Genomic DNA, 25,407 nt, shown 5'->3' with positions numbered 1-25,407 from the left:
CCTGCCACCCCCGCACAGAGACCTGACCCTGACCCTGCCACCCCCGCACAGAGACCTGACCCTGACCCTGCCACCCCCGCACAGAGACCTGACCCTGACCCTGCCACCCCCCCCACAGAGACCTGACCCTGACCCTGCCACCCCCGCACAGAGACCTGACCCTGACCCTGCCACCCCCCGCACAGAGACCTGACCCTGACCCTGCCACCCCCGCACAGAGACCTGACCCTGACCCTGCCACCCCCCTGCACAGAGACTTGACCCTGACCCTGTCCCTGCCATCCTCTGCGAAGACCTGACGCTGACCCTGTTCCTGCCATCCCTGCACCAGGAGCTGACCCGGACTCTGCACTGGGTCCTGCCCTGCCCCTCACCCCCGCCGCCGGACTTGTCCCCGCCCTGGACCTGCCCCGGGACCTGGACACTGGGGACGCTGGAAGGCGCTGCCTCGACGGCAGCAGAGGCTCAGACCTGGCCCCCAGCAGGACGACCCCTCCGTGGGGCTGTCCTCAGCATCCCGCCAAAACCCCAAGGACCGCGTCCTTCTGGGTCTTCCCCGCGCAGAGGCGGCTCCTCGTTAAGGGCTCGCCGCCGCGTCTCCCGCGGGGAGCGCCCCATCGGACGGAGCCCTCGGGAGCGGGCTTCAAGACTCGAGAGCCCCGAGACGGTCTTCCGTCTCCGCCGGCAACGCGGACGCAGGCTAGCCGCGCCGCTGAACGCCCGGAGCTGCGGCGACCCGCGCGCCCCCGAGGCCGGAGGACGCCCCCCGAACCCCGCTGGGCAGCTCAGCCCGCCGCCAGGGTCCGCGCGCTCGGCCTCGGAACGCGCCGCGAGCGCGCGCGGCGGGCGCCTTTGTGACGCCATCAGCCCGCGACGCCGCCGCCGCCAGCCGCCTTCTGCGCAGTCGCGGCCCCGGGCTGCTCGGCGGCGGCGGGAGGCTGCGGGCGGCGGGCGCGGCGGGGCATGGTCCAGCGGGCGCGATGGCCCCCGCCATGCAGCCGGCCGAGCTGCAGTTCGCGCAGCGGCTGGCGTCCCAGGAGAAGGGCATCCGGGAGCGGGCGGTGAGGAAGCTGCGCCAGTACCTCAGCGTGAAGACCCAGAGGGAGGCAGGTGGGCGCGGGCGGCCGGCGGCGGGGCGGTGCGGGGCGCGGGGGCCCGTCCGTGCGCGTCGGCGCCGCGGGCACCGCCCCCGCCGACCCAGCGCGCCGACCCAGGGGCTGGCTGGGGCGCCCGGAGGCGCGGGGCGGGGGGGCAGGGCGGCTGACCCGGGGCCGGGCCCCCGCGCCCCCGCCGCGCCCCGAGGGCCTCGGCGGGAGCACGTGTTGGCGGGAGCCGGCGGCGCGGACGGTCGGGCCCCTGCGGTGCGCGGCGCCGGGAGCCGTGCGGGCGCCGGGAGCGGCGGTCGAGTCTGAGCCGGGAAGGAGAAGGGAGGCCCGGGGAAGGGGGAGCCCCGGTTCCGGGCTGTTCCGGGCGGGCCCCTGGGCGGGGAGCGGGTGCGGACGGCGGCGGGGGAGCGCGCGCGCCCGGGAACGGCCGTCAGAGGAGCGAGACGGAGGCTGCTGGGGCTCGAAGCGGGACGAGCGGCGGTGGCCGGGTCACCCGGGCCCTGTGGTTTGCTCCTGACCCGTGCGAGGCCGTCGGAAGGCTGCGCGGGCTCCGGACGCCGCGAGCGCCGTGGGGAGCGGGGCTTCTGTGTCGTGCTTGGACGGCTGCGAGCGCTGCTGCCTTCCGAGGCCGCGGAGCAGCCACGACGGGCCGCGGCGCCGGCCTCTCAGTGGGCCTCCGCCGGGGAGAAACCGCACACGGGCACCCGGGAGAGCAGACGCCGTTTTAGGGGAAGTCTGTGGGAAAGGGGGGAAGACCAGATTGCTAAGTTCCGTTCCGCTCGGGACCCCTGGAGTCCACTTACGGCCCGGCTTCAGGCATCCCACGTCCGCTGAAGGGTCCTGACCCACGTGGCCGGGGCAGGCCTGGCTGCCGCGGCTCAGATAGGCCTTGTGGGCAGGGTCCTCCCGCCTGGTGTCCCAAGGGCACCGCAGACTCAGACGCCCAGAAGCGTTTCATTTTCCTCCCCCTAAAACCTGGTCTCCTCTGCCTCACTTCTGTCCCCATCCGCTCAGCGTCTGGCTGGGCACCCGGTGGTGTCCTACACGCCGCTCCCCCATCGGCTCCCCAGCCCTCATCCGCTGTCTCCTGCGTCCTCGTGTGTCCTCCTCCGGGTTTCTTTGCCCTCCCTGAGCCCCTGGATGCCACCTGGACTCTGAGCCTGCTTCCTGCCAGTCTCCTTAACTCCGTTTGCCGCTCTCTTGAACCTGTCCCCCACCGACCAGCCGAGGGCTGGTCTGAAACTGTTCTCATCACGTCCGACCTTCCTGGGTTTCTGGTCTGCAGGCCACGGTCTGTCCTCCCAGGGCCCTCCCACCTCAGCCCCTGCACGACAGCCTCGTGCCGCTTCCAGGCTCTGGTTTCTCTGCTCTGGGCCTCTGCTTCTCCTGTTCACTCCCGGCGCTCAGCCCAGCGTCACTCCCTCCACAGTGCCTTCCCTCCGTCCCGCCTCGCCCCGCCCCGCCCCACCAGGGTTCCAGAACAGCCAGTGTGTCCCTGCCTGGCACTTAGCTGCGGCTTCGTTACCTGTCCGTGTGCCATCCTTCCCCAGACAGGCTGAGTGTCCGTCCGTCTGCTCAGCCGCAAGTGGGAGCACATCAGGCGAATGCGGGGCGGCCTGTGCCCCAGAGCAGAGTAAGGACATGAGGGCTGAGACGGCCAGACAGAGCTTGTTGCTCAGACCCCTCTGGCGAGCAGACCCAGGATCTGAGGGGACACGGGGGTGTGCGGCCACTGGGCATACACCCGTGCTCACAAAGTCGTGTCTGATCAGCACCCATCACGCTGAGAGTGACTTATTTTGTGTCTCTCGTTCACCACCATGCGTGGAGTACGCTGGGCTTCCGGAAAACAAACTGTATGGCGAGTGTGGTAGGCAGTGACCACGAGGACAGAATAAACAAGGTGTTTGCTGCCGCTGAGCCCCATCAGCGTGAAATGCCGGTTGGGGAGTAACTTGGCCTGACGTGTGCATCTCGTTGACAGGCACACAGTTCGTTGCGGGTTTTTTGTTGTTTTTGTCTTTTTAAGATGTTATTTACTTACTCATCAGAGAGAGAGTGCGCACAAGCAGGCAGAGGGAGAAGCAGGCTCCCTGCCGAGCAAGGAGCCCGATGCGGGGCTCCATCCCAGGACCCTGGGATCACGTTCTGGACGAAGGCAGCAACTTAACCCACTGAGCCCCCCAGGCGTCCAGTTTGTTGTGTTTTGTCGTGTGCCTAGTAAAGGAAGTGTGAAATCTTCATCTTAGTGATACAAAACTGCCCATCAGCAACATAGATAGCTTTGTGTTTTGTTCTGGGGTTTTTTTGTTTTTTTTGTTTTTGTTTTTCAGTGATCTTGTAGTACCTGGATGGCTCAGTCTGTTAAGTGTCTGACTCTTAATCCCAGCTCAGGTCTCAGTCTCAGGGTCATGAGTTCAGGCCCCATGTTGGGCTCCACGCTCAGCACGGAGCCTACTTACTAAAAAATAAAAGTAATCTCTACACCCAAAGTGGGCTCAGACTCAAGGCCCTGAGATCAAGAGTCAGATGTTCCACCAACAGGGCCAACCAGATGCCCTGATGGCCTTAGGATTCTAAAAACAAATTTGGAAATCTTTGCGGTGCCTCAAGCCGCTAAATATTGCTTTGGTGTTTTAACGGTTTGCGTGAAGCACTCACAGAACGATCGCTGTCCTCCAAACGAGAGCTCGTTTGTACTCTTCGTGCGTTCACGTCTTCAGCAAACAGCTCCTCCTGCGTGCTGTCCGTAGTCTCGGCACTGGGAATAGAGCAATCAACAAAAGATAGAATTCCCGCACCCCCCAGTTTTATTGATTCTGCAACTTTAAACATTTACATCTGCAGACCTGGGAACGTTTCTTAAAATCAACCTTGTGAGCATTTTATTTGCCCTCGTGCTTTCATACGGTGGCTCATAAAGGAGCCGTGCATCTTAGGGTGATGGGCTTTCAGATTCAGTAATGGGGGAAGTGTTTCCTCATACTGATAGGTTTAGGGGGTCTCTGGGCTCGTGCAGAGCTGGGGGTGTGTTTAGCTCTCCACATGTGGACTCGCCGGACCTCAGATGACTCCTGAGCTCATTCGGGGCTCAGCGGCAGTCAGGTGTTTCCCTTCCACGGGTCCCACAGCCCGTGGGAGCTTACTCTGCCCACATCTCAGTTCGTGTTCGCCTCGTTTGTTGCGAAGTAACTAAACCCATATTGGTGCCAGAAGCTGAGTGGCACTCCTTTGAGGAAGTCAGCCCCAAGAAGACAGATGAAAAGCAGTTATGAGCCAAAACTGCTTCGGATGAGTACTTTACCCGCACAGTGAAGAGAAGTTAAATGATGAGCATTTCTCTGTTTTACTCTAAATGCTTCAAAAATGGGTACTTGAGGCCTCCCTCCGGTTATGGAATGAGTGAGTCACAGGGTGAAAGGTACGGAGGATATGGGCAGTGACATGGTAACGGCGTCGTGTGGGTGACCCACGGTAGCTTGTCGCGAGCACCTGAAACTGATGTGACACAGTGTGTCAACTGTAAGTGCACGTAAAAAAAAAAGAAAGAAAGAAAAGAAAAACGGGGGGCTCACTGCAGCCTGGGACTCTATCTCGGGGCCATGAGTTCGAGCCCCACGTTAGGGGTAGAGATTACTTCATAAATGTCTAAAAAAAATGCTACTGTGTTTTGACCAACTAAATTCCTGGTGAAAACCAATGATTTTTATACATATATTGAAAGTACACGTACGTGCACGTGGATGGAGACCGTGAAAAATCATAAAACCTACCAGTAGCTCGTGCTACTGACTAGTGCTCTGCTCTTACAAAGCGCGTCTAGAACATGCTTTTGATTTTGACCCTAACCAGAAACTACATACATTGTAGGCGAGGGAACGGGCCCAGGGCTGGCCGCTGGCTTTCCGATACAGCACGGCCAGTAGGGAGCGAGCTGGGGCCCAGCCACAGGTTCGTGTCCACGACACTTCGCTGCCTCCCAGGGGAAGAAACAGACTGTGTGTTCACGTCCGACCCCCTGTCCTGCCCACGGTCTGGGGTCTGCTGTCGGCCCGTTACTGGGGTGGGATCCGTAGTCTTCCGTCACGTGAAGCTCTCCAATACACACACTTTGCCTCTCTGCCTGTTAGAGGTGTGGGTGAGCCCCACGTGCTTGGTGCGTCAGGTTGTCGCTTGGAGTTGGTGAGAAGAACCGTCTGGAGATAAACATACGCTGCGCTATTTTTAAGCGTGTGGCCAAATGTGGAAAGCGTAGCACGTGTGACGCTGTCTAGGTTACACACACAGCCATGCGTCCGTGCGTTTCTGTACTACGCGTGTGAGCGTTACGTTGGCACCCAGGGAGGATCCGGAGAGATGGACGCCGGGTCCCTGGGGGCTTAGGGGGTAGTGAACAAGGCGCTTTTGATTGTGTAACTTTTGGTGTAACATACGAGCATCTTGCCATAAAAATGTGTCCTTATTGGTTAAGACTTCTTCTCAGTTACAGCCTGACAAAATATCCACACGGACGCCCTGGTTTCATTTGACGTGTTGGAGAGAGTGTGTGCCGACGCAAGTGAGCAAGACGGGGAGCAGCGGGGGGGGAGAGTGTCAGGCAGATCCCGTGACCCTGAGCCGAAACCAAGGGTCAGACACTGAACCGACTGAGCCACCCATGGGCCCCCAAGCCAGACTAGTTTTTAGGGGAAACAGCAAAGCACAGCTTCACGGAGGAGCTCACCTGATGGCCCCAGACTGTTTTTCTCCTCGGCCGGCTCCTCCGTCCCTTCTCCCGCAGGCTCTCCGGCACGGGCAGGTGGGGGGAGGGCAGGAGCCTCTGAGAGGAGCAGACTCACTGTTCCGCTGCCGCCCCGTGACTCCCTGCCTGGGCTGTCCCCTCTGTCCACGTCGCCCTTCCACCAGGGTGTCGTGAAGTGAACCGCAGACGTCTCCCCTCCACACACCTCCCTGTGGCTCTCCAGAGCCTGAGGACTCGTTCTCACACAACCACACTACCAGTATCACACATTTTTTTTTTAATTTCTTCCTATGAAGTAACTGAACTGAACTGCTGAGCTCTCCCATCACCTCGTGGATTTTTCTGAGCCACAGGATCCAGGCAGGAGCCGGCCGCTGCATCACTCGCTCTGGCTGGGGCTCCAGATCTGTCACTCACGCCATAGTCGTGCTAGCAGCGGCGGGCCCCCAGGTGTGGCTTATTCACGCAAGGTAGGAGGGGTGGGGAAGCTGGTTGCCATGTCATTCGCCCAACCCCTAAAGGAAATACATCTTAATAAACTTTAGCTCCTGGTATAGTGGTTTGAAGTGAGAACCTATCACAGAGAATCCAAATGCACTGTAATAAAAGAGCTGATAGAGAAAGGTCTCGGGTAACTTGGAAGGCGGTGCACTCCCGCTGTGGACAAACTAACTTCAGTATGTCAGGAGGGGTCTGTTCACCGCTTGTTAATGACCTTTCAGTGTATTGAAAGTACGTTGATGCCCGGTGTGTACGAGCTTCCTGGCACTCACCTATTTTGTCGTCCTTTGATATTCCAAAAGCGTTTTGCTGGCATCTCCTAGTGAAGTGTTAACACAGACCATTGGGGACATGAGCCAAGCCTCGAGGATTCTGTTTGTTCTCCATAGGCTTGGAAACTCCCAAGAATGTACACTTACCTGATTTTTGCGATCCTTTATGTCACTCAGCAATTACTCCATGCCGGGGGTCTGCCCGGGAGCGAGAAGGCTGTGTGTGACTCGTGTCTTGTTCAGGGGGGTATATGGCTTGAAAATGAGTCCGGACAAGACTAAGCAAGGTGATGTCACTTAAAGTCAGGCAGACATTGCCCAGTTAGTGAAAACTGTAACCAGGAGGGAGAGAGGTTGGGGTGTGGCCCTTTGACCTCTTGGCAGGATCCTTAATAAGGTGTCTTTGCAAAAATATTGCAAAGCTCTCCTAGTGTCCCCAGGGCAGCTGTACGGGACTGGGACTTGCAGTTGTGTTTTGTAAGAGCCATGCCAGTGTGGGTAGTGCGGCCTGAGCGTGCCGGGGTGAGACGCAGGCTCTCGGTGGAGAGGGCCACCTAGAGGGAGCTCCTTTTGTAAATGACCGCCTTCTAGTTGACTTTTTGTTGTGATGGCATGCACTTCCTTACACAATACCCAGAGAATGAGGACGTACCACCACTACCACCTGCCCCGTCAGGCATAAAACTACATGATCTACACAGGTTTATTTTTATACCCCGAGGAAGTGGATGCTTCAGAATAAAAAGGACATTTGTGGGTCACCTGGTGGTTCAGTCAGTGAAGCATCTGCCTTCGGCTCCGGTCATGATCCCGGCGTCCTGGGACTGAGCTCCTCGGCGGGGAGTCTGCTTTTCCTTCTCCTCTCTGCCCCCCAACTTGTGCTCAGACTCTACTCTCTTTCAAATAAAGCCTTAAAAATAAAAAAAAAAATTGGTAAAAAGACCTTTGTGGGTAAGAGAATGAAAACGTGTTATTGTCCCTGCTCGCGTGGCGGTTCTAGGCTCTGGGCGGGAAATGCGAGGGCTCTAAGACGTTTGTGCTGTTTTGTCCCCTAGGAGGTTTCAGTCAAGAAGAACTTCTAAAAATATGGAAAGGGCTCTTCTATTGCATGTGGGTGCAGGATGAACCCCTCCTCCAGGTAACATACAGTTCCCTTTGTCGTATGGCTGGGGTGTTTTGGCCCAGGTGGAGAAAGGGGCTTGCTCGTTTCTGCTGGGTCCGTGTCCCGTGCACGGAAACGCGTTGTGACGTCACTGCTCAGGGTTCAGCTGCCCGCCTCTCGTCCATCCAGAGAGCGACCCTGGGGCCAGGCAGTGAGGTTACCTTTTTAAATAACCAAGAATGTGCCTACAATGGAGATTCCGTATTTCTCTGTCATAGTTTCATAGCTCATCCCATGGAAGTTTTACATGACTGCATATTTTCAAGTTTTGTTTTGTCTGTTACTGCTGGTGGTCAGTCGTGGCACAGCAGTGGTCTGAGAGCCTGTGAGGACTGGGTGGCCACCTTGCGGGGGGTCGGGATCTTTGTAGACCAACCCCGGACCTGCCTCTGACGCCCGAACCTTAAGGTCAGGCGGAGGCTGGGCACGGAGGTGCGTGTTCTTCTGGACCCAGCTGCCACGCACGCTGAGCCCCACCACCAAAGCCGTCTCCGGAGGGGCCTGAGTGTTGACAGAGCTTCGCTGCGTGTGCGTAAGAGCAGGCCTGCCTCTGTAGGGCAGAGGGTGAGCCTCGGGGACGCCGGCTTGCAAGCCCATCGCGGCCTTGACGGGTCTGGATTAGCGTGCGGCCCCCCCGCTTCCCCAGGCCGAGTGATGGCACACTTTGATTTACTGCTTTTACTCCGCTGAACACATTTTGAGTAGGACAGCAGGGCCAAATATTTTTCAGTTACATTCAGCAGTGACAGCCGACAGCTTTAGTGGAGGAAGAAAACAGGAGCGGGAGCACCCCTTTCCAGTCTGGGAGCTCATTTAAAGCGGGGGAGGAAGACGTGAGCGCGGGCGGACGCAGGTCCCCCTGACGAGGGCTGTGCTCCTGTCCTGAGCAGGATTCTTTGGTGGCCACTCCCCAGGGGAGGTCTCTTCCTAGACCCGGACCACCAAATTCTCCCCACCGGCGGGCTTGCCGTGTTGTAGCAGGGCTTGATTTCATGGGGCCCTTTGGCCCTGGGCGGAGCCTGGATGGGAGCCCGTCACCTTCGCGTCCCCCCCCGGGCCCGCTCTAGCCTGCCGCAAGCCGGGGGAGGCCAGGACTGTCTGTGCACATGCAGCCCTGAGGAGTGACCGTCCCGTGTCTAACCGCCAGGGGACCCTGCCATCATCGCTGTGCCGTAGTTTGGGGCTAAGGCTGGAATCTCCATCCCGCGATCAGATGTTTACAGCCAGGAACTGGCAGCTAGTTTGCCCGTGTGGGTCACTTGCGCAGAAACCAGAGCTGCTGTCCCTAACACGCAGCGTGATCCGCAGAGGCCTTTCCCGTGGCACAGCAGTCCCCTGGGACTGGGACCTGCGCGTGTGGTGGAATTGACATGGTGCGCGGCTGGAGGTCCGGACGCCAGCAGATGCTGCCCCGTCCCGGTGCTGCCGCCTAGTAACCCCGCTGTCTCTCCCCGACCCCGCCTTTGCAGGAGGAGCTAGCGAACACTATTTCCCAACTCGTCCACGTTGTTAACAACTCAGAGGCCCGTAAGTCCTGACATTTTCCTGCTTTTCAAAGCTTCCTCGTCCATCAGCTTGGGTAACTTGCCTGGGAAACTAGGCTTTGTGGTTTCTCCTTCCTTGAGGGTTTCCTTTCTCCAGGGGCTTGTTGAACAGCACCTGGGGCTACCAGTGCGCACCTGGCGGGAGACAGACCTTCCCCGTGGGAAAGCCATGACCCTGAAAGAGGCATCTTGCGCAGTATGATGTGACCTCGCACAGATTTCAAAAAAATAAAATCTTTTTTTTTTCTTTTTTCGGTTTGTTTTTAAAAGTGAAACTCTCCAGAGTCTGTGCCTTCTGAGCTGCCGTAACGCGCTCAGAGGCTCAGCATGCATGTGCCGGGGCTCGCTGGAGCCTCTGGCGGCCGGGCTGACCTGAAGACTGGCACCACGGAGGGTCATCACTGGTAGACCGCGCAGTGAGCCCTCTGTACTAGAAAGCACAGGCAGAGGGATAGATGAATTATCCCTGAGACACTCGGGCTTTGATCCCTGACTAAGGGGGAAGAGATCGCAGAAGTGGCGGTCGGTTCCGCTTAGTGCTGCGCAGCACGGGGCCCCCACCGGCCTTAGGGACCCCAGCGGCTCCATGTTTCCGCCGGGCTCCAGCCCACTCATAACAAGCAGAAGTCTACACGCGGAATATTCTCTAGGTTTTCACATATCAAGGAAGAATGTGCATAAAGAAGTAAAAACAGGCTGAAAAATTCAACAGTTATTTTTGGATGGAAGAGTGGTAGATTCGCGGCTCAGAAGAGAAAAATAGAATGTTTGGTAAGAACTCAACCAGCTGACACGGAACGTGAAACCGAAAGCTGAGTTTCTGCGCAGATCGTCCAAGCGCTCGTCAGAATCGATGGCTCTGGATTGGTGATTAGGTGTAGGTGGGCGGAAGGGGCCCTGTAGACGAGGCTCAGAGAATTTTTGATTTTGACAGAAACAAGGCATTGCAGGGGATGGATAGAAGCGCTGCGTAGAGCAGGGTGGTTGAACAGCAAGATACCGCAGCCTTCCTGTTATGACGGGCTTTGTGGAAATGGAAAAGAAATTACTGAGTGAACTTAATTGTTGACCAGATTTTCTAGCTGCCAAAAAAATTCTTGGAAAAAGTAAATAACAGAGAATCCTAGTTTGTTTCCCTGTGTTACTTTCTTGCTGTGTGGTCGTATGTGAGCCCGACACCGAGTACTCAAAGCCTTTCGTTCGCCGCAGAGCACCTGTTCATTCAGACGTTCTGGCAGACGATGAACCGCGAGTGGAAGGGGATAGACCGGCTGCGCCTGGACAAGTTCTACATGGTAAGACCTGCGCGCCTCCCCCGTCGACTTCAGCGGCCTGGGGAGGGCAGGCGGCCGGCGGCTTCCGGACAGGGGAAGGGTGTCCGGGTGGGGCGAGGCGAGGGCTCCTGCAGTCACGGGACGGTATGTGCATCCGCGCTGCAGGGCGGCTCTGTGTTCTCGAGGTCGGTGAGTCTGGGTCCTTCGTTAGCGCTCCCTGCAGTGATGCTGACACTGTTCTCACTTCGGAGATGCGGCTCTGCCGGTTCCATGGGTCTCTTCCTCTGCTGACGGACGTTTCTCTCTCTCCTTGGGTAACAAAAGTTGTCTCTCTCCAGCTGATCCGTCTGGTCCTGAGGCAGTCCTTCGAGGTTCTGAAGAGAGATGGCTGGGAAGAGAGGTCGGTAAATTATTGAGACCAGCATTTGGTGGCTTTAAAACTTTTAAAGTAGGGGCGCCTGGGTGACTCCGTGAAGCGTCTGCCTTCGGCTCGGGTCATGCTCCCTGGGATCAAGCCCCGCGTCCAGTGGGGATTTGCTTCTCCCTGTGCCTCTGCCTGCTGCTCCCCCTGCTTGTGGCTCTGTCAAATATTAAAAAAAAAAAAATCTTAAAAAAATAAAAATGTAAAATAAATCTTTCAAAGTAATAGTGTGTTTTTCAAGCATTTCAATGAGCAAGCTGGGATGAGTTGCCTCATCTCTGCCTTCCGCTCTGCTAACTCCGGGGAGGAGCAGAGCCTCCTTCCGCGTGAAGAACTCGGAGCCCAAAGAGGCTCCTGGAGGGGCCGGGCCCACGTGCCGCGTGTTCTACCCATTGCACGGATTGCTTTTCTCCTCGCAACACGCGCTCGGCCTCAAGTGCTTTGTCACGCCGCGGAGCATGAGAACGAACGTGACTATTTCCTTTTTGGGGAAGAGAGAGGCCTTGGCCTGCCGTAGTTCATAGAACCGTGTGTGTGGTTTCTTCAGCCGAATCAAGCTGTTTCTCGATGTCCTGATGAAAGAAATCCTGCACCCCGAGAGCCAGTCTCCGAACGGGGTGAAGTTCCACTTCATCGGCATCTATCTGCATGAGCTGTCCAAAGTGGGAGGGAGAGAGGTAAGACGCCGCGGGGCTGCCAGTGTCCCCTGATCATAGCCGGCCTGGCCGGGGCGCTGGCTCTGCCCGTGGCCCCCAGGCTGCGGAGGAGGCGCTGTGCTCTGCCGCAGGGGTGTCAGGAACGGGCTCAGGCTCTTTCAGCGGATCCTTCCCCAGCTGGGAGCACGTGCCGAGCGGCGCAGGGCATGCGGGAACACAGGCTGTGTGCTAAGGATGCCCCGGGAGGTCTCACTTAGGGACCATGGGAAGCGACGAACATAGTCCAGTATCAGCACAAGGATGGGGTCATGGTATCGATGTTTTGAAAGGCAGCAAATAAAGCTGTGCTCGCGGATGCCTCTCCCGAGCGTGGATTCACCCGTGCATGGACTGTGTGTGGAAGGACTCGGGTTCCCACTCGGGACTGTCAGCGATCTTTGCTTTTTTATTTTTACAGGTGTTCTGCAGTGAACACTTTTTTTTTTTTTTAATTAAAAGGAAGTAGAAATATTACATTTTAAAAATATTACAGTTTTTGACATCTGTGAAGAGCTTGTCTGTAGGGCAGAGAACGCAGAACAGCATGGGTTAGTGGGCTGGTTTTCTCTGGTCAGTGGACTGACCAGGCGACTGGAAGACAGCCGTGGCCTTTGGCCTGCCTCTGACCATCTGAGCAGTTCACACGGTGGGTTTTGGGTGTGGACAGAACTGTTTTCCAGACGTAACCTGTGTGGAAAAGGTGAGTGGCTCCGTTTCCTAGTACGTATCAAACATTGTTTCTGTTCTGTTTTTGAATTTCAGCTTTTGGCAGATCAGAATCTCAAGTTTATTGATCCATTCTGCAAAATTGCGGCCAGGACTAAGGAGTGAGTCCCATGTGTGCTCTCGCGGCTTCATTCGGTGCTTAACCATGGGCAGTGGTGGTAGAGTCGCTGGGAGGCGCGACTCAGGGCACCCGCGATGGTTTATGCAGAGCCCAGAACAGCTGGACTCTGGAATTCCCTGTGCGAGATGTGGGACGCCTGGAGTCCGGCATGGGCTCTGCTGGCTTTGACCCCAGACATCCCAGGAGTCAGGCCCTCCCACTTGCATCCACCCTCCCCGCGTGGCTGTCCGCTGGCCCCGCACCGGTGCGGCTGGCTGGCACAGGCACGGTGCTGCCTGGGTGACGGGTCCCGGCAGGTGCTCGGGAGGCTGCGTGGGCCGAGCGCTGGGCACCCCGCCACCCACGCTCACGACCGGGCCGCGCGTTGTCGTCACCTTCTCCCTGCTGTCTTCCGCCCTCAGCCAGACACTGGTGCAGACAATAGCGAGGGGTGTTCTGGAAGCCATCGTAGACCAGTCTCCTTTCGGCCCCGAAGAGACCCTCGAGGAACAGAGAACCCAAGTGGGTGAGACCGCGTTCTCCGAGGAAGAGATGCCGGGAAATGAGGCAGCGTGGAGGAAGCCAGTCCGCAAAGAGCAGCCGGGTGAGACGACTCCCCCAACAGTGGGTCTGGACAGAGTTCTCAGCGGAACGGTTTTGTTTTTGTTTTTGTTTTTGTTTAAGATTTTATTTATTTATTTGATACAGAGATCCTAAGTAGGCAGAGAAGCAGGTGGGGTGGGGTGGGGGAAGCTGGCTCCCCGCTGCGCTGACACGCAGCCCTGCACCCAGGAGCCCCCTCCATGCCCACCACGCCCGCGCCTCCTGGTCCCACCAGTCTCCGCAGGGTTTATGTTGTCGTTGCACTCGCTTTTGTTTCTGTTTTGGGTTTTTGAGGTTTAAACATCCTGATGGGGCCCTGTGTCTGCCAGAGGGTCCGAGGTGTGCTCCCTGCGCATGGGCGTTGCTCCCGCGCCGCCTCCTCACCTCCGGGGCCCCGGGGTCTCTCCGAAGCCTGTGGGCTGCTGCCGCTGGGGCTGCCCCTGGACCCTGCATTTCAGGGGCCCCTTGACCCTGGCAGTGCTGAGGGGTGTGGCGTTAGGTAAACGGGACAGTCAGGGTATACCCAGGCTTTTGAAATGTTACATAGACCTTAAGCTGAGATTCAAAAACTGATGGCCAGAGGGAATTTCAGCATTTTTTACAAAAGGACACAAAACTACGTACAAGGTGCCTGGTTTGGCACGTGCCCTTAAAAGTCTGGGAGGCTACAGGAATGACCGTTGCCGGCCCCACACGGCAGTTACGGCAGTTATGGGGGACTTCTGCTTCCTTTGTGCCTTTTCTGTTGCTCTCCATTTTCTACGGCAATCGTGCATTATTTTTTAATCCGAAAAACTGTTCTTTTACAACGAAAGAAGAAAAACTTTAATCTTAAATTCAGCGTGGGTGAGGGGACTAACCAGGTGACCTCGAGCAGGTGTTGCATGATCACGGGGCTGTCCCCAGCTCCGTGGGTCTTGCTTGTTGCCTGGGACCCGCGTGGACAGAGCCCTGCGCTGTCTTCTCCAGGCTGGGCCCAGAGGCCCCACCACTAACCAGCCTCTAGGATATGACAAGTTGTGAGTTTTGGTGATCTCTATCTGCTTCTTCATGGTCATCAGTGCTCTTTGAATTCCTTTTTAAATGTTAAGAGTCGCATTATTAATAATTTGTGTCTGCCGCAGCAGCCTTGTGAGACGTTAGTGCATCATCTCAAATTTACCTGAAACCAGGACAGACTCCCGAGTGCTCTGCTCCTATGTGCCCGGGCCTCCTGTCCCCGCTGCGGCTGATGTGAAGACAGAGCACTGGCGGGCACTGAGGGCAGCAGAGGTTTTGTCTGTGACGTCATTGAAAGGCAAAATGTGCGATTTGTCCGGGACTTCCTTTAACAGACTTCTTCGGGAGCTGACAGATGTGTTGGCAGGATTTTCTCTGTGCAGAGGCAGAGACGGTGGCTCCTGTGGAAGTAGTCGTGGCCGCGTGTTTGAACAGCTCTGTCTCTGGGTGTGTTTTGATAGCGCTGGGCAAGCAGCAGTCCAGAAAGGACGGGGTCCACGACAACGGGGAGCCTGGAGGGCGCCTGGAGGACGCCGGGCCCCTGCTCCAGGTTAGTAGAACGTGGACTCGCTGTGGTGAGGCCTGGCTAAGTGGGAATTAGGGTCACGGCTCGTTTTCTGCGCGGCCGGAGTCTTCACCCGCTGACGTCCTCCTCCTCACGAGGAGCTCACTGGAGACCAAGGGGACGGAATTTTGAAAGATGTCAGTCCCACTGTGGCCCGAACCATAGATCCCGTTCTGTACAACAAAGGCAGCTCCGTGCTTTTCCAGGAAAGGTTACCGTGTTGCCAAGCACGAGTTGGACATCTAGATTAAGTTGACAAAGACGCACACCCGGACAAGCTTCATGGGGTGTGGTTTGCCACGACTTGGAAAGAATAAATAGAACGGACGAGGTCTAGCGTCCCCCGACAAAAAGTAGAACAAATTTTTCAAACATGGCCCTGAACTTCTTGGTCACTGGGTCTTAGCCCTCACCTGTGGACCATCCTGCTGAGTGCGCCCGGAGTCCCACGCTGCCGGTGTCTGTCACCAGCGGAAGGGACTTTCTAAGAGTGGGTTCGCCTGCGGGTCACGTTTCGCTGCTCTTCTCGCACAGTTTGACTACAAGGCCGTTGCCGACCGACTCCTAGAAATCACTAACAAGAAGAACATCCCTCCCTTCAACAGGAAGCGTCTCTCCAAGCTCATCAAAAAGTAGGTGACAAGTGGGCACGGCCTGTATTCACGCATCTCGTGGGGGAGGGTGCGTCCCCTGCCCACGCCCCTGCCCACACGCGGCCGCCTCCTAGTGGTGCGGAGAGAAGTGGCAGCGGCGGACATCAGCAGAGCCAGAGACTGCGGTGCAGGCGAGCCGCTCAGCTGGGATCGAGGCCCCTCATCGCCCCCCGCCCCACCCTCCTACCGTGGGGATGCCGGAGAGCGGCTGCGCCTGTAACTCGGACGGAGCAGCCCACGGGACTGCCGCCCTGTGCACAGCCGCCCCTCTGAGCACTGGACGGGAGTCCACGCTGAGGAAAGCCCTGTAGGACGGCTTCTCTGATTTCCCCACCGCCCACGGGGCTCGGCTGGTGTCCCAGCTGGCAGACGGCAGAGCCGGGCTCAGGCCCGCTCCCCACACCCCCAGAGCTCAGCCCCCCACCAGCACACAGCCCCCACGCTTACCATGTGCTCCGGCCCCGGCCCCGCGGGGAGCGTTTTCTCCACCGGGTGAGCAGAGAGGACAAGGGGCTGTCGGCGGAGAGGGAAACTGTTCTAGCCCAGAGAAAGAAATTGTCATTTTTTCTGTTCTGTGTGAACGAACCAAGACAGAGTCTGCAGGTCGCCGTGTCCCGGAGGGCAGTTCCTCCCCCACTTCAGGCCTCTGGCTGCCAGCACCCTTGGCCTCCCCTGGGGAAGGAAAAGACAGTGGCCTGCGCCCGCCCAGAGGGCACAGCCTACACGTCAGGTCGTGTGTGTTTGCGGAAGAGAGAAAAGAGGGCTTTCCTCAGGGGCCTTTGTTCTGTGTTTCAGGTTCCGGGATCTCTCCGAAGGTGAGGAGGCCGGAGGAAAGCAGCGGGTGACGGTACTTGCACGTGGCCCCGCTGGGGCAGTCACGGCAAATGCTGAGGCACAGGACGGAGAGGCGCTGGGAGCGTTAGCAGCAGCCCTCGCCTGTGACGGCCGTCCGCGGGCAGAGCTGCCCCGCCACCGTGCACCCAGGCCGCAGCAGGGCAGGGGGGTCCTTGTCATTTCAATGGGGGAATTTCTGTTGGTCCAGGAAACTTCCAGTTTGAAGCTTTCCAGGAAAAAGGAGTCAAGCTCTTGGGCTCCCTTTCCTCTGCTGTCATGGTCATTGTGCCCCTGGGGAAAAGCTGTCGTCTGTGGCCAGTGCCATGGGAGCGAGGTGGCTGAGCCCCAGGGGCCCCGCTGTCAGCGTGTTCCCCCACGGGTGCCATCCCTGCGTCTGCGGCAGCTTCGGGTTGGGGAGGTCATGAGAGCAAGGATGAGGACGTGGAAGTCAGGGTGGAGAAGCTTCCCGGGCGAGGCGGGTGCGGAGTCTTGACGGTCTCGGCTGACGAGCGGCGGCTCTGGGGTCCGGCAGGAAGCGTGTCTCAGTTCGGTTTTGTGGACGGTGTTTCTGCTGATGAAGATGACCAAACCCTCGACCGAGGAAGGCAGAAGAGAAAAGGAAATAAAGTTGTAGAGAGAACAGACCTGGAGAAGGAGCGAGGTGAGCCGCGAAGCCGGTGCTGGCGAGGGAGGAGGGCGCGGCGGGTGCGGGCCGCTGTCGGGGAGCGCTGGGAGGCCTGGCCCCAGACGGGGCTCCTGGCGGCTGGAGGGGAAAGAGCTGAGTGTCGTGGCTGTCCAGGGGACCACCCACAGCCTCCCAGAATGTAGAGCCCCTGTTCCCTCCTGGAGGCACCTTCAGGGGCAGTGCGCAGGTGTGAAGAGCGCGGGACTCGGCACCCCCCTTCGCTGGTGTTCACGTCCGCCCTGGCTCTGCGGTTCCCACGGGCCTGAACGCGGCTGCGGGAACTGGTCTTCGGAGGCTCTGGTCCTGGCTGGGCCAGGGAAAGCAAGGCGCCCGACAAAGCCTATGGCCCTTCCCACGTTGGACACTGTTCACGGGCTCTGGTGTCTTTCTAGGAAACAAGTTGTCTCTTGCTGAGGAAGAGGAGAGCGAAGCCAGTGTTCAGAAGAGAAAAAGGAAGAAGAAGAAGAAGAAGAACCACCTCCAGCCTGAGCATTCGGGGTCGGGGCCGGAAGCCATGCGCCCAGAGCAGAACGGGGGTGGCGAGCCGGAGGCCAGCACGGGCGGAGTCCCGAAGACGCCTGTGGAGCCAGGGACAGTGGCCACCCCGGGCCCCCAGGAGCAGAGCAGCGTGCAGCCCACCCCAGTGCACAGCAGGAGAAAACGGCCCAGGAAGAGGAGCCCCACGGTGCAGGGCGGGGGCGTGGAGCCTGCGTCACCCCTGCCTCCGGAGGACGCGGCCCCTGGCGGCCCCAGCAGCGCCCGCACCCAGGCCCTGGCTCCAGGAGCCTCCCCAGCCAGTGGGGCCCCCATCCCGAAGAAGAAGCGGAAACTGGGAGCCCTCCCGGTCAATGGCAGCGGCCCCCCGGTGTTGGCCTGGCCCCTGTCCCCGGGCGGGAGGCTGAAGCAAAAGAAGGGGGAGCCAAGCAGCCTTGACCTGCACAGCCCGTCTGCTCAGAAAGCTGCCATTCTGAAAAAGAGGAAGAGGAGGAAGGAGGGGCCTGAGTCTGTGTCGCTCAGCGGGGTGCCAGAGGCTGAGGCCACGCTCGTCCCAGCTCTGGTAAGGCCACCGGCCCCGATCTTCAGGGCAGAGGTGGGGGGACAGGCCAGAGTTCCGGGCCGAGTAGCAGCCCTGGTTTGTAACAGCCCCGGCCAACGAGGAACTACGCCGGTGCCCTGGCGCCCCCGCCCCAGCAGGCTGCTCCCCCCTGCGGCTGCAGAGGGGCCAGCCCCAAGCCAGGAGGGAGTGCCCCTGGCCGAGGACACTGCTGCCCTGCCGTATACACGGGCAGGCGTCCCCGCCAGGCCCTGTTCTCCTGTTCCTTCGTCAACTCCCAGCTTTTCTTTGATGCTGTTGGGGCCAGTTTTCTTACCTTTCTTATCTTTTTAATGGAAAGCCTGTCTGCCCGTCTGTGCTTATGTGTCTGCTTATGTGTCCCTCCCCTTTGCCCCCACCCCACTATGTGGCCACCTCGCAGTAGTTACAACCCTGCGACCCACTGAGCTGTCAGTTCTTCCTCCCTGGCCCCTTCGCAGACAGGCTTGCTGCCCGCGTCCAGCATGCGCATGGGCACGCACTGCTGTGCGACACCCAGGGAGCCGAGGCCGTGGGTCAGGGGCACCCATGTCTGCTCTAAGCGCTGTTCCCAGGCTAACGGTGCTTCTGACAGTTAGGTAGGTGAGTCTGTGCTTGGGGAAAGTCTTAGCTGGGTAAACACACAGATCTGTCCGCTGGGCTCTGGGAAGCCCGGTCTCGCCTTAGACCGTCCCCTGAGCAGCTCTGTCGCTGGTACCCCCGTCCCTCAGCCCCCGCGCACCATTCATTTGGTCTCTTTCTTCGCTGAGACTATCCGAGCAATCTCGTCTTACTTCTCAGGCCCAGACAGTTTTCCTCGGCACCAGAACAATTGCTAAGGGAGGTTTTTCCTCTCAAAAGCGGTCATGTGTCTCTGCCGTGGGGTGCTGGCATGCGAGAGAGGCCCCCAGGTCAGGCCCTTGCTTACGGCACCATGGGGTCTGCTGAGGGAAGGCAGCAGCTTCCAAGCTAGGGACGCCGAGACCCTGCAGAGACCAGCGGCATGACATCAGCCGGAGCAGGGGCCTCGCGGGGCCAGCAGTTGGCTGCCACATACCTGGGGAGGGTTGTCGGCCATAACCAACCTGCAGGTCCTAACTGAACCTCATGTTCACTCTCCTGGCCCCGACGTCTCAGCGGCTGGTGAGGTCTTTGGTCAGAAATGAGGAGACAAGCTCCGTGTCACAGGTGGTCTCTGAAAGGCCGGCGTCTTCAGAGCAGGGACAGCTAAGCGGGAAGATAGAGAAACGTGGCTCCTGTGGCTGAGCGGCTGGGGAGCACTCGGCCGGGGTCTACACCCGCTGAGTCCGAGAGCCGCGTCGGGCGCAGGGAGTGCTGCAGGGCGCGGGGGAGTGTCTGAGCTGCAGATGCCGTGTCCTGTGGGCCCCGGTCCCCCCTTGCACACGGGTGTGACCTCTCCTCTCCCCCTCCCTTCACAGGGGGGTGGGGGCGTTTCCAGCCCTTCCAAGAAGCGGCCACTGAGGCCAGAGAATGACTTTGTGCGGTTCGACACCCCCTTCTTACCAAAGCCACTGTTCTTCAGAAAAGCCAAGAGCAGCACCGCCGTCGCCTCTGCGCCCCATGCCATGCAGGTGCGTGAGCTCAGCCTCCCCACAGCCGCACAGCCCACTGCTGCCTGGGAGCCACACACGCGGGCGCGGGGCGCTGGGCCTCGGGGCCCACTGCTGTCCGTGGAGCCCCGGTCTGCCGTGCTGGGGGTCCCCAGGGCAGGGGTCACACGGGCTCGTCTCGGCAATCTGGGATGGCCTGAGGGATTGGCTGCGGGGATTGCAGGTGCCGTGGGTGAAGCCTCGTCTTTGAATGCCTGAGAACAGGGGAGACCTGGAGGAGGTCAGCATGGGTCACTGCCTAGGACATAGGAGAGGACTGATCAGGGTTGAGGAAGGAGTGGCGGCTACTCCCGGAAGGCTGGGTCGGGGTCGCGGTAAAGCACATGGCCAGCTCCACCAGGTGCCGGTGGGGGTGTGGAGCCAGATGCAGACCGAAGCCGAGTGGACCGGGGGCTGCTGGGCTGGCCCTGCCGGGAGGCCCACAGCACAGGGACCGTTCTGGGAAAAGGAGTTTGAGCCACGGTACCTGCTCAAACTAGCGGAGGGGCGACTGCCTGTGTTCGCCACGTACACGTACCGTGTCCCGGGGACACCTGCCACATGACCCTGAGGACAGGAGACAAGTTCCTGTCCTAAAACATGTATGGCCTTAAAGCATGAATGGTGTGGGCAGAACTGGGGGGTTCACCAGAAATGGGGTGTTTCATGCAGGGCGGGCCCGCACCCGGAGTCTTCTAGACAGAAGGCATCTTGGCTAACTCTGAGTTGTTAGAAGCCCCCGATCTGTGTGGGAAACGCTGGGGAGCATGTGCGCTGCCTCCCAAAGCCAGAATCCGTCCCTGGTGTGTGTGAGACTGTGAAACTCCAGGTGAATGGGCTCCCTTGCCGCTCTGAAGAGCTGAGCTCTCCCGTCGGCTGGGAGGTTCAGACCTTATGCCGTGCCCTGCATCACCCCCAGGGTGCCTGACGTGTGCCCAGAGACACCAGGCCCAGGGCTGGCCTGTCCAGACAGGGTGTCCGGGGGTCGGTGCAGTCCGCCCGGCCGAGCGCCCCCACCACTGCTGTCTCATTCCCTTGGTGGTTCTCCCTTTGCAGCGAGACAAGATGCCATCCAGCTCCAAGAAAGTCACCTTCGGGCTGAACAGAAACATGACCGCAGGTGAGTGTGGGCGACGCAGGCCCTGACCTATTCCCGAGTAGTAAGTCGTGCTGCCAGGCTTTCGGTGGGGCGGCCAGGATTGGGTGCGGAGGGGTTTCCTTTTGCCTCTAGGCGTGTCTGCCTGGGAGAAGGTGTGGTGGAAAGCCCTGTTGAGCCTGGACCACCCAGAATGCGCAAGGCTGGCCTGGCCTGGTGCACCGACGGATGGTGGCCAGCGGTGGCTGCCTCGGGAGCCATGTCCCAGGGGAGACGGCAGTAGGGACGTTCTCGTCTGGTTGCTTTTAGTCCAGGTGCGATCGGCTTGTTTTGTTTTGTTAACGGAAGCCAGACTCTAAAAGGATGCAGTGTGTTTAAGACCTGATTCTTCGTAGGGCCCACCTGTAAATGTGTGCGTGCGTGCACATGTGTGTGCACGTGTGTGTGCATGAGGAGGGAAGGGACCATCCCGCGGCCCTGAGAGGCCCCAGGGCTTGCGAGGCCTTGTTCCGGGAGCTGGAGACATCGGATGGTGGGGGGCGCCAGAGAGCGGGAAGGGAAGTCATCGTGTTCCCTGAGCGCCCCTGACCCCCCTCCTCTCAGAATCAGACCCACCGGCCCTCCCCTCCCGTGGTGTCTGCAGACATGGGTTCATTCGGCCCCGTGAACCAGGATGCCGGCTCCATTTCCTTCTGAAGCCCTGGGCCCATTCTCAGCCTCGGGACAGGCACTGCCCTGCTGGGGTGCATGGCCTGGCTCCCGTGGGAGCCGCCGGCGGTGTGAAATGGCGAAAGTGCCCACGGGGGATGCTGCTTGGCCGGGGGAGGCAGGTCAGAAGTGCTGCTCCATTAACGTGGGGCCTTGCTTTCATCCGGGCCAGAGTTCAAGAAGACAGACAAGAGCATCCTGGTCAGTCCCACGGGCCCCTCCCGAGTGGCCTTCAACCCTGAGCAGAAGCCCCTGCATGGAGTGCTAAAGACCGCCACGAGCTCGCCCACCAGCACCCCGCCGGGGACCAGGAAGCTGCTGCCCGCCACGCCAAAGAGGAGGCCAACGGCTGCGGACTTCTTCTAGGAGCCGCAGAACCTCTCAGAGACCGCGTTTGTACAGAGCCTATAAATTATAACTTTAAGAAGGTGGGGCCTTTTCTGTTGGTTTCTAAGTCCCCGTGAACTCCGTGTCAACAAGGTGTGAGCGGGCGCTGTGGGCCTCTGCCTGAAGGTTTTGCTACACATGCCGTCGGTGGGAGCGCTCTGGGCCTGGCATTTGCGGTGACTTCTGGGACCCCCACCAGCCTGGGAGCTGAGCACAGGGACCGTCCATCAAGTGGCACTGAGGCCGCGGGAGCCTGGAGGCGGCAGCGTAGCTCGGGCACTAGCACTGCGGCGGCCACGCAGGCTCCTGGTCTCCCCCGGTCTGCAGACTCCTGGCAGTCTGTGCGGGACAGACGCCCGTAACCCGACCAGCAATAACGCGGACCTGCAGGAGGGGCGGGGAGAGGGGAGCCTCCGCCCTCAGGGCGCCCCTTCCCTCCCCTGGGCCCTGTTTCCTTCCGTGTTCCTACCTCTCAGGCCAGCCCAAAGTGTCTTGACCGGTGAGCGACGCTCCTCGGCGCTCACCTGCGACGGAGCACACTCCTTGCTCGGGGTCCTGTGCTCCGGTTGCCTCCTTCCCTTCCGCCCGCCGGAGTGAGCGGCCTCCGCGGAAGCCACTCTCCTGACTCCGGGCGGAAAGGCGTCAGTTCGCAGGCGCAGCGGCAGTGTCGACGGCCTGCATTCCCGCTGGAAGCCCGACACCGGCCCCTCTGAGAACTGCGTGTGCGTCTTGATTCATTCGCGGCCCCCTCTCCTGAAGTGTGGAAGCTTGCGCTGAAGATTTCTGTAGATTTCTGCTTTTCGCTCACTATGAGAGTCAGAGGCGGGCACTCAGCCTTCCGCAGGAGGAGCTGGGACGGAGCGCAGGGAAGCTGCATCCAGCCCCGAGCTCGAGTGATGGACGGGGGGCGCATTCGGGAATCACGTGGTCACCTTAGGGGAGCCCCTGGGCCCCCGGCTCCCGTTAGAGTTTACGAACACAAATCACAGACCTCAAGAAAGGAATGAACTCGGAGGTCTGTGATGTGGGTGTGGGGGTGCTCAGTGCTGCCCTGGTGCGCACTGCTCAGGGGACCTCAGGCCTCCCGGGAGTGGGGGCTGCCTCCCCGTCCTGCCTCCACCCCGTACAGGCCCCCAGGGCTGCTCAGTGGGACCAGCCCCCACTTCGCCTGACCAGGGAGGCCCCCTTGGTTGGCGGGGCTGTGTTGACGTGACTCTAGTTTCTACGTCACGTCGCCAGGGTGGGGCTCTGTCTGCAGTTACGCGCCCCTGGGGTCAGGCGGCCCGTGCAGTGGACGCCGGCCAAGAGAGGGGGTGCACCCTGTCCTTTGCTTGCTCTGTAATGAAGTTCGGTCCTGATTAGTCCCTGAGAGAAGACGTGACTCGACTGAGCCGTCAGTCCCTGTAACAGGAAGTCTGGTGTCCGAGGTGCTGGGCCGGTGTTTGCGTGGGCCGGTAGTGCTGCGTAGTGCTGCGTTTGGTAAGACAGAACCCAGCCCGATCATGGCAGATGATGAGATTGGAAGAGTCGTGTATTTTTAACTTTTTGTCTAAGAAAAAAGTGTCCCATTACCATTGGCCAGATTATTTTTCTAACGGTTTTTAATTTAGCTTTAAAGATAGGCCGTGTAGTCCAGCGGGCTTGAGATGTTGTAGCGAGACACCCAAGGGCACAGTTGGGTGAATGCAGGGACCTCCTGTCACACGCACGGCGGCCTCTGCTGCTCCGGGAGCTGGGCCGGCTGGTGAGGCCGCGCCTCCGGACTCGGGTCCGGGAGCAACCGGGGACCCTGTCCCTCCTCCCAATCTGTCCTGACTTACTCTGTGGGTAAGTTCGGTAGGTTTACGGGGGCATATTTTTAATACCTAGATTTTGGCAACGAAGGAAGAAAACTTTTTTAATTCTTGTTACAGACACACACGAGTGTGTTGCGCAAAGAAATGTATTTAGAACACCAGTTTCTACACGGTGCATGTCATTTTCCCAGGCAGAGTAGCGAAGGGGACTTGGAAGTCCAAAACTGGAAACCCCTTACCTTAACGCTGGTGATCTAGTAGTTTGTAAAACAGTCCTCTTCCTGCCCCCGACCCCCTGTCTGGTTAGTTTTGTACAATTTGGTACCACACTTTATAAATGCGTAGTCCTAACTCCCGTGTACCCGCAAGCACAAAGGAGGGTCAGGGACGTGCGGAAGCGCTTGTTGGTGTTGGAAAGGACATGAAATGGAACCTGTCTTTTGATCTGTGTGTTTTCTCTGGATTTACCTGGCTCTGCTGGCAAGAACCGTGTGTTGACGATCAGTCTGTACTTCTGTCTGCAGTGTGTCCGTCGCATCCAAGCCAAGTCCAATAAACAGAACCTCTCTTTGCACTCACATCAGTCCTTGATGTTGTACGCCTCTGGGGAACGACCGGAAGGCAGGGGGTTGGCGGACGCGGACATCGGCCCACATGCCTGACGGGGAGGCTCGGCCCTGTCCCTCCCCCACACATCCTTACCCCAACTCCGTGAGGGGCTGCTGGGCGCGGCTCCCGGACCCTTCAAGCATCCCCGCAGCTGCCTGTGCAGAAACACCACTACCAGCCGGACGCCTCTGCTCCCCGGGCCTCACCTGACACGTGAGCAGAGAGGTGCCCTGTCCCGGGCGGAGACACCCAGCTCTGCCCCAGAGACAGGCTGCCACTGCAGCCTGAGGCCGGTCTGCCGGGTGACCTGCCGCACTGTGTGGGGGGACCGTGACAGGCTCCCTGGGTGGGCGGGCGGGCGCCAGGGCCGTGCTCCAGCTTTACCTGCACGCGCTCCCAGACTTCCTCGGCTGTGGTCTGGATTTCAGACCAGCCCGCAGAGTGTGACTTCGCCCCTCAAATAGCAACTCGAATGCCTGCGGGACCTGTCCCCGCTGCTCGTCACCCTGACCTGACCCCAGGTCTCCTTGGGGAACTCCTGCCACAGCAGCCAGTTGGGTTTCGGGCTCTCGCTTTTCCAAAACGTAGCCCAGGTTTTGCAGGCTGTACCTCGATTGAATGCAAACTCCCAGAAGGGGCTCCTGCCTGGCCCGACTGCCTCTGCCTGGCTCTCGTTCACCCTTCGCCCCTTGGTGGGGGAGGCACGGGGCCTTCTGCCCACACTCACCCCATCCTAAGATGCTGCACGTGTCGGAGCAAACCCATTGCCCAGGGCTTGGGGTTGGGAGTCCCATCACTCATCTCCCACAGACCTAAAACCGCACACGTCAAAGCTTTTGGGTTTTTTTGTATTTTGGGGCTTTTTTTTTTTTGAAGATTTTATTTGAGAGAGAAAGCACAACTGAGCTGCGGGACAGTAAGGGGAGAAATATACTTTCCATTGAGCAGGGAGCTTGATTCCAGGACCCGGAGATCGTGACCTGAGCCAAAGGCAGACGATCAACCGACTGAGCCACCCGGGCGCCCCTGTGCTCATCAGTTTTAAGAGTGGGCCGCACAGGCCCTCTCCCCGTTTGCACGCCCGGACTCTGAGCTCCCCGGGGGCACCCACCCTCCCACACTCCGTGACAGGCTCAACTCTGCCCGGCTCTGCGCTGCAGGGGCCGCTGGAGCCGCTGGAGCCGACGGGCAGGGAGGCCATGTGAGTCAGAGCTCGGGGGGGTGGTGCTCAGGGCGGGTGCTGTCCAG

General features: G+C 59.3%; 2 protein-coding genes across 22 annotated transcripts in view; one reads left to right on the top strand and one right to left on the bottom strand.

The window, feature by feature from the left end:
• The window catches only part of LOC101683404 (heat shock transcription factor 2 binding protein), a 106,287-nt gene extending 105,681 nt beyond the window's left edge, over positions 1-606 (bottom strand). For 14 of the 18 annotated variants that reach the window (XM_045084376.1, XM_045084383.1, XM_045084381.1 and 11 more), the window contains exon 1: positions 418-553. The gene's annotated coding sequence lies outside the window, so the exon portion shown is untranslated. Of the gene's footprint in view, positions 1-374 lie in introns of all 18 variants that reach the window. The other 4 variants (XM_045084379.1, XM_045084385.1, XM_045084378.1 and 1 more) reach the window with 4 other exon arrangements.
• A 285-nt stretch (positions 607-891) lies between these two features.
• On the top strand, positions 892-24,128 carry RRP1B (ribosomal RNA processing 1B). 4 transcript variants are annotated; one of them, XM_045084372.1, is made up of 16 exons: positions 893-1,110; positions 7,676-7,758; positions 9,252-9,309; positions 10,536-10,621; positions 10,939-11,000; positions 11,569-11,698; positions 12,479-12,543; positions 12,965-13,146; positions 14,606-14,694; positions 15,244-15,341; positions 16,158-16,177; positions 16,729-16,857; positions 17,274-17,938; positions 19,393-19,545; positions 20,620-20,683; positions 21,540-24,128. In XM_045084372.1, exons 1-16 carry the CDS (start codon positions 981-983, stop codon positions 21,731-21,733), a joined length of 2,208 nt encoding a protein of 735 aa, XP_044940307.1. In that variant the 5' UTR covers positions 893-980; the 3' UTR covers positions 21,734-24,128. The 4 variants fall into 4 exon arrangements, with proteins under 4 accessions (XP_044940308.1, XP_044940307.1, XP_044940309.1 ...); XM_045084374.1 differs by lacking the exon at positions 7,676-7,758 and having other exon boundaries at positions 978-1,110; XM_045084373.1 differs by lacking the exons at positions 7,676-7,758; positions 9,252-9,309 and having other exon boundaries at positions 892-1,110.
• Positions 24,129-25,407: the final 1,279 nt, after the last annotated feature.

Source organism: Mustela putorius, unplaced genomic scaffold, assembly GCF_011764305.1.
Source record: "Mustela putorius furo isolate JIRA1106 unplaced genomic scaffold, ASM1176430v1.1 tig00000765_pilon_pilon_pilon, whole genome shotgun sequence".
Classification (NCBI taxonomy): Eukaryota; Metazoa; Chordata; class Mammalia; order Carnivora; family Mustelidae; genus Mustela; species Mustela putorius.
The sequence above is the reverse complement of the archived record's forward strand: the minus strand, read 5'-3'. Positions and strand labels throughout refer to the sequence as shown.

Bases quoted from the DNA above. Each gene is read 5' to 3' on its own strand.
- RRP1B (XM_045084372.1), top strand. From the start codon at position 981: ATGGCCCCCGCCATGCAGCCGGCCGAGCTGCAGTTCGCGCAGCGGCTG. The intron at 1,111-7,675 runs GTGGGCGCGGGC...TTTGTCCCCTAG, and splicing joins GAAGACCCAGAGGGAGGCAG to GAGGTTTCAGTCAAGAAGAA. The intron at 9,310-10,535 runs GTAAGTCCTGAC...CGTTCGCCGCAG, and splicing joins TGTTAACAACTCAGAGGCCC to AGCACCTGTTCATTCAGACG.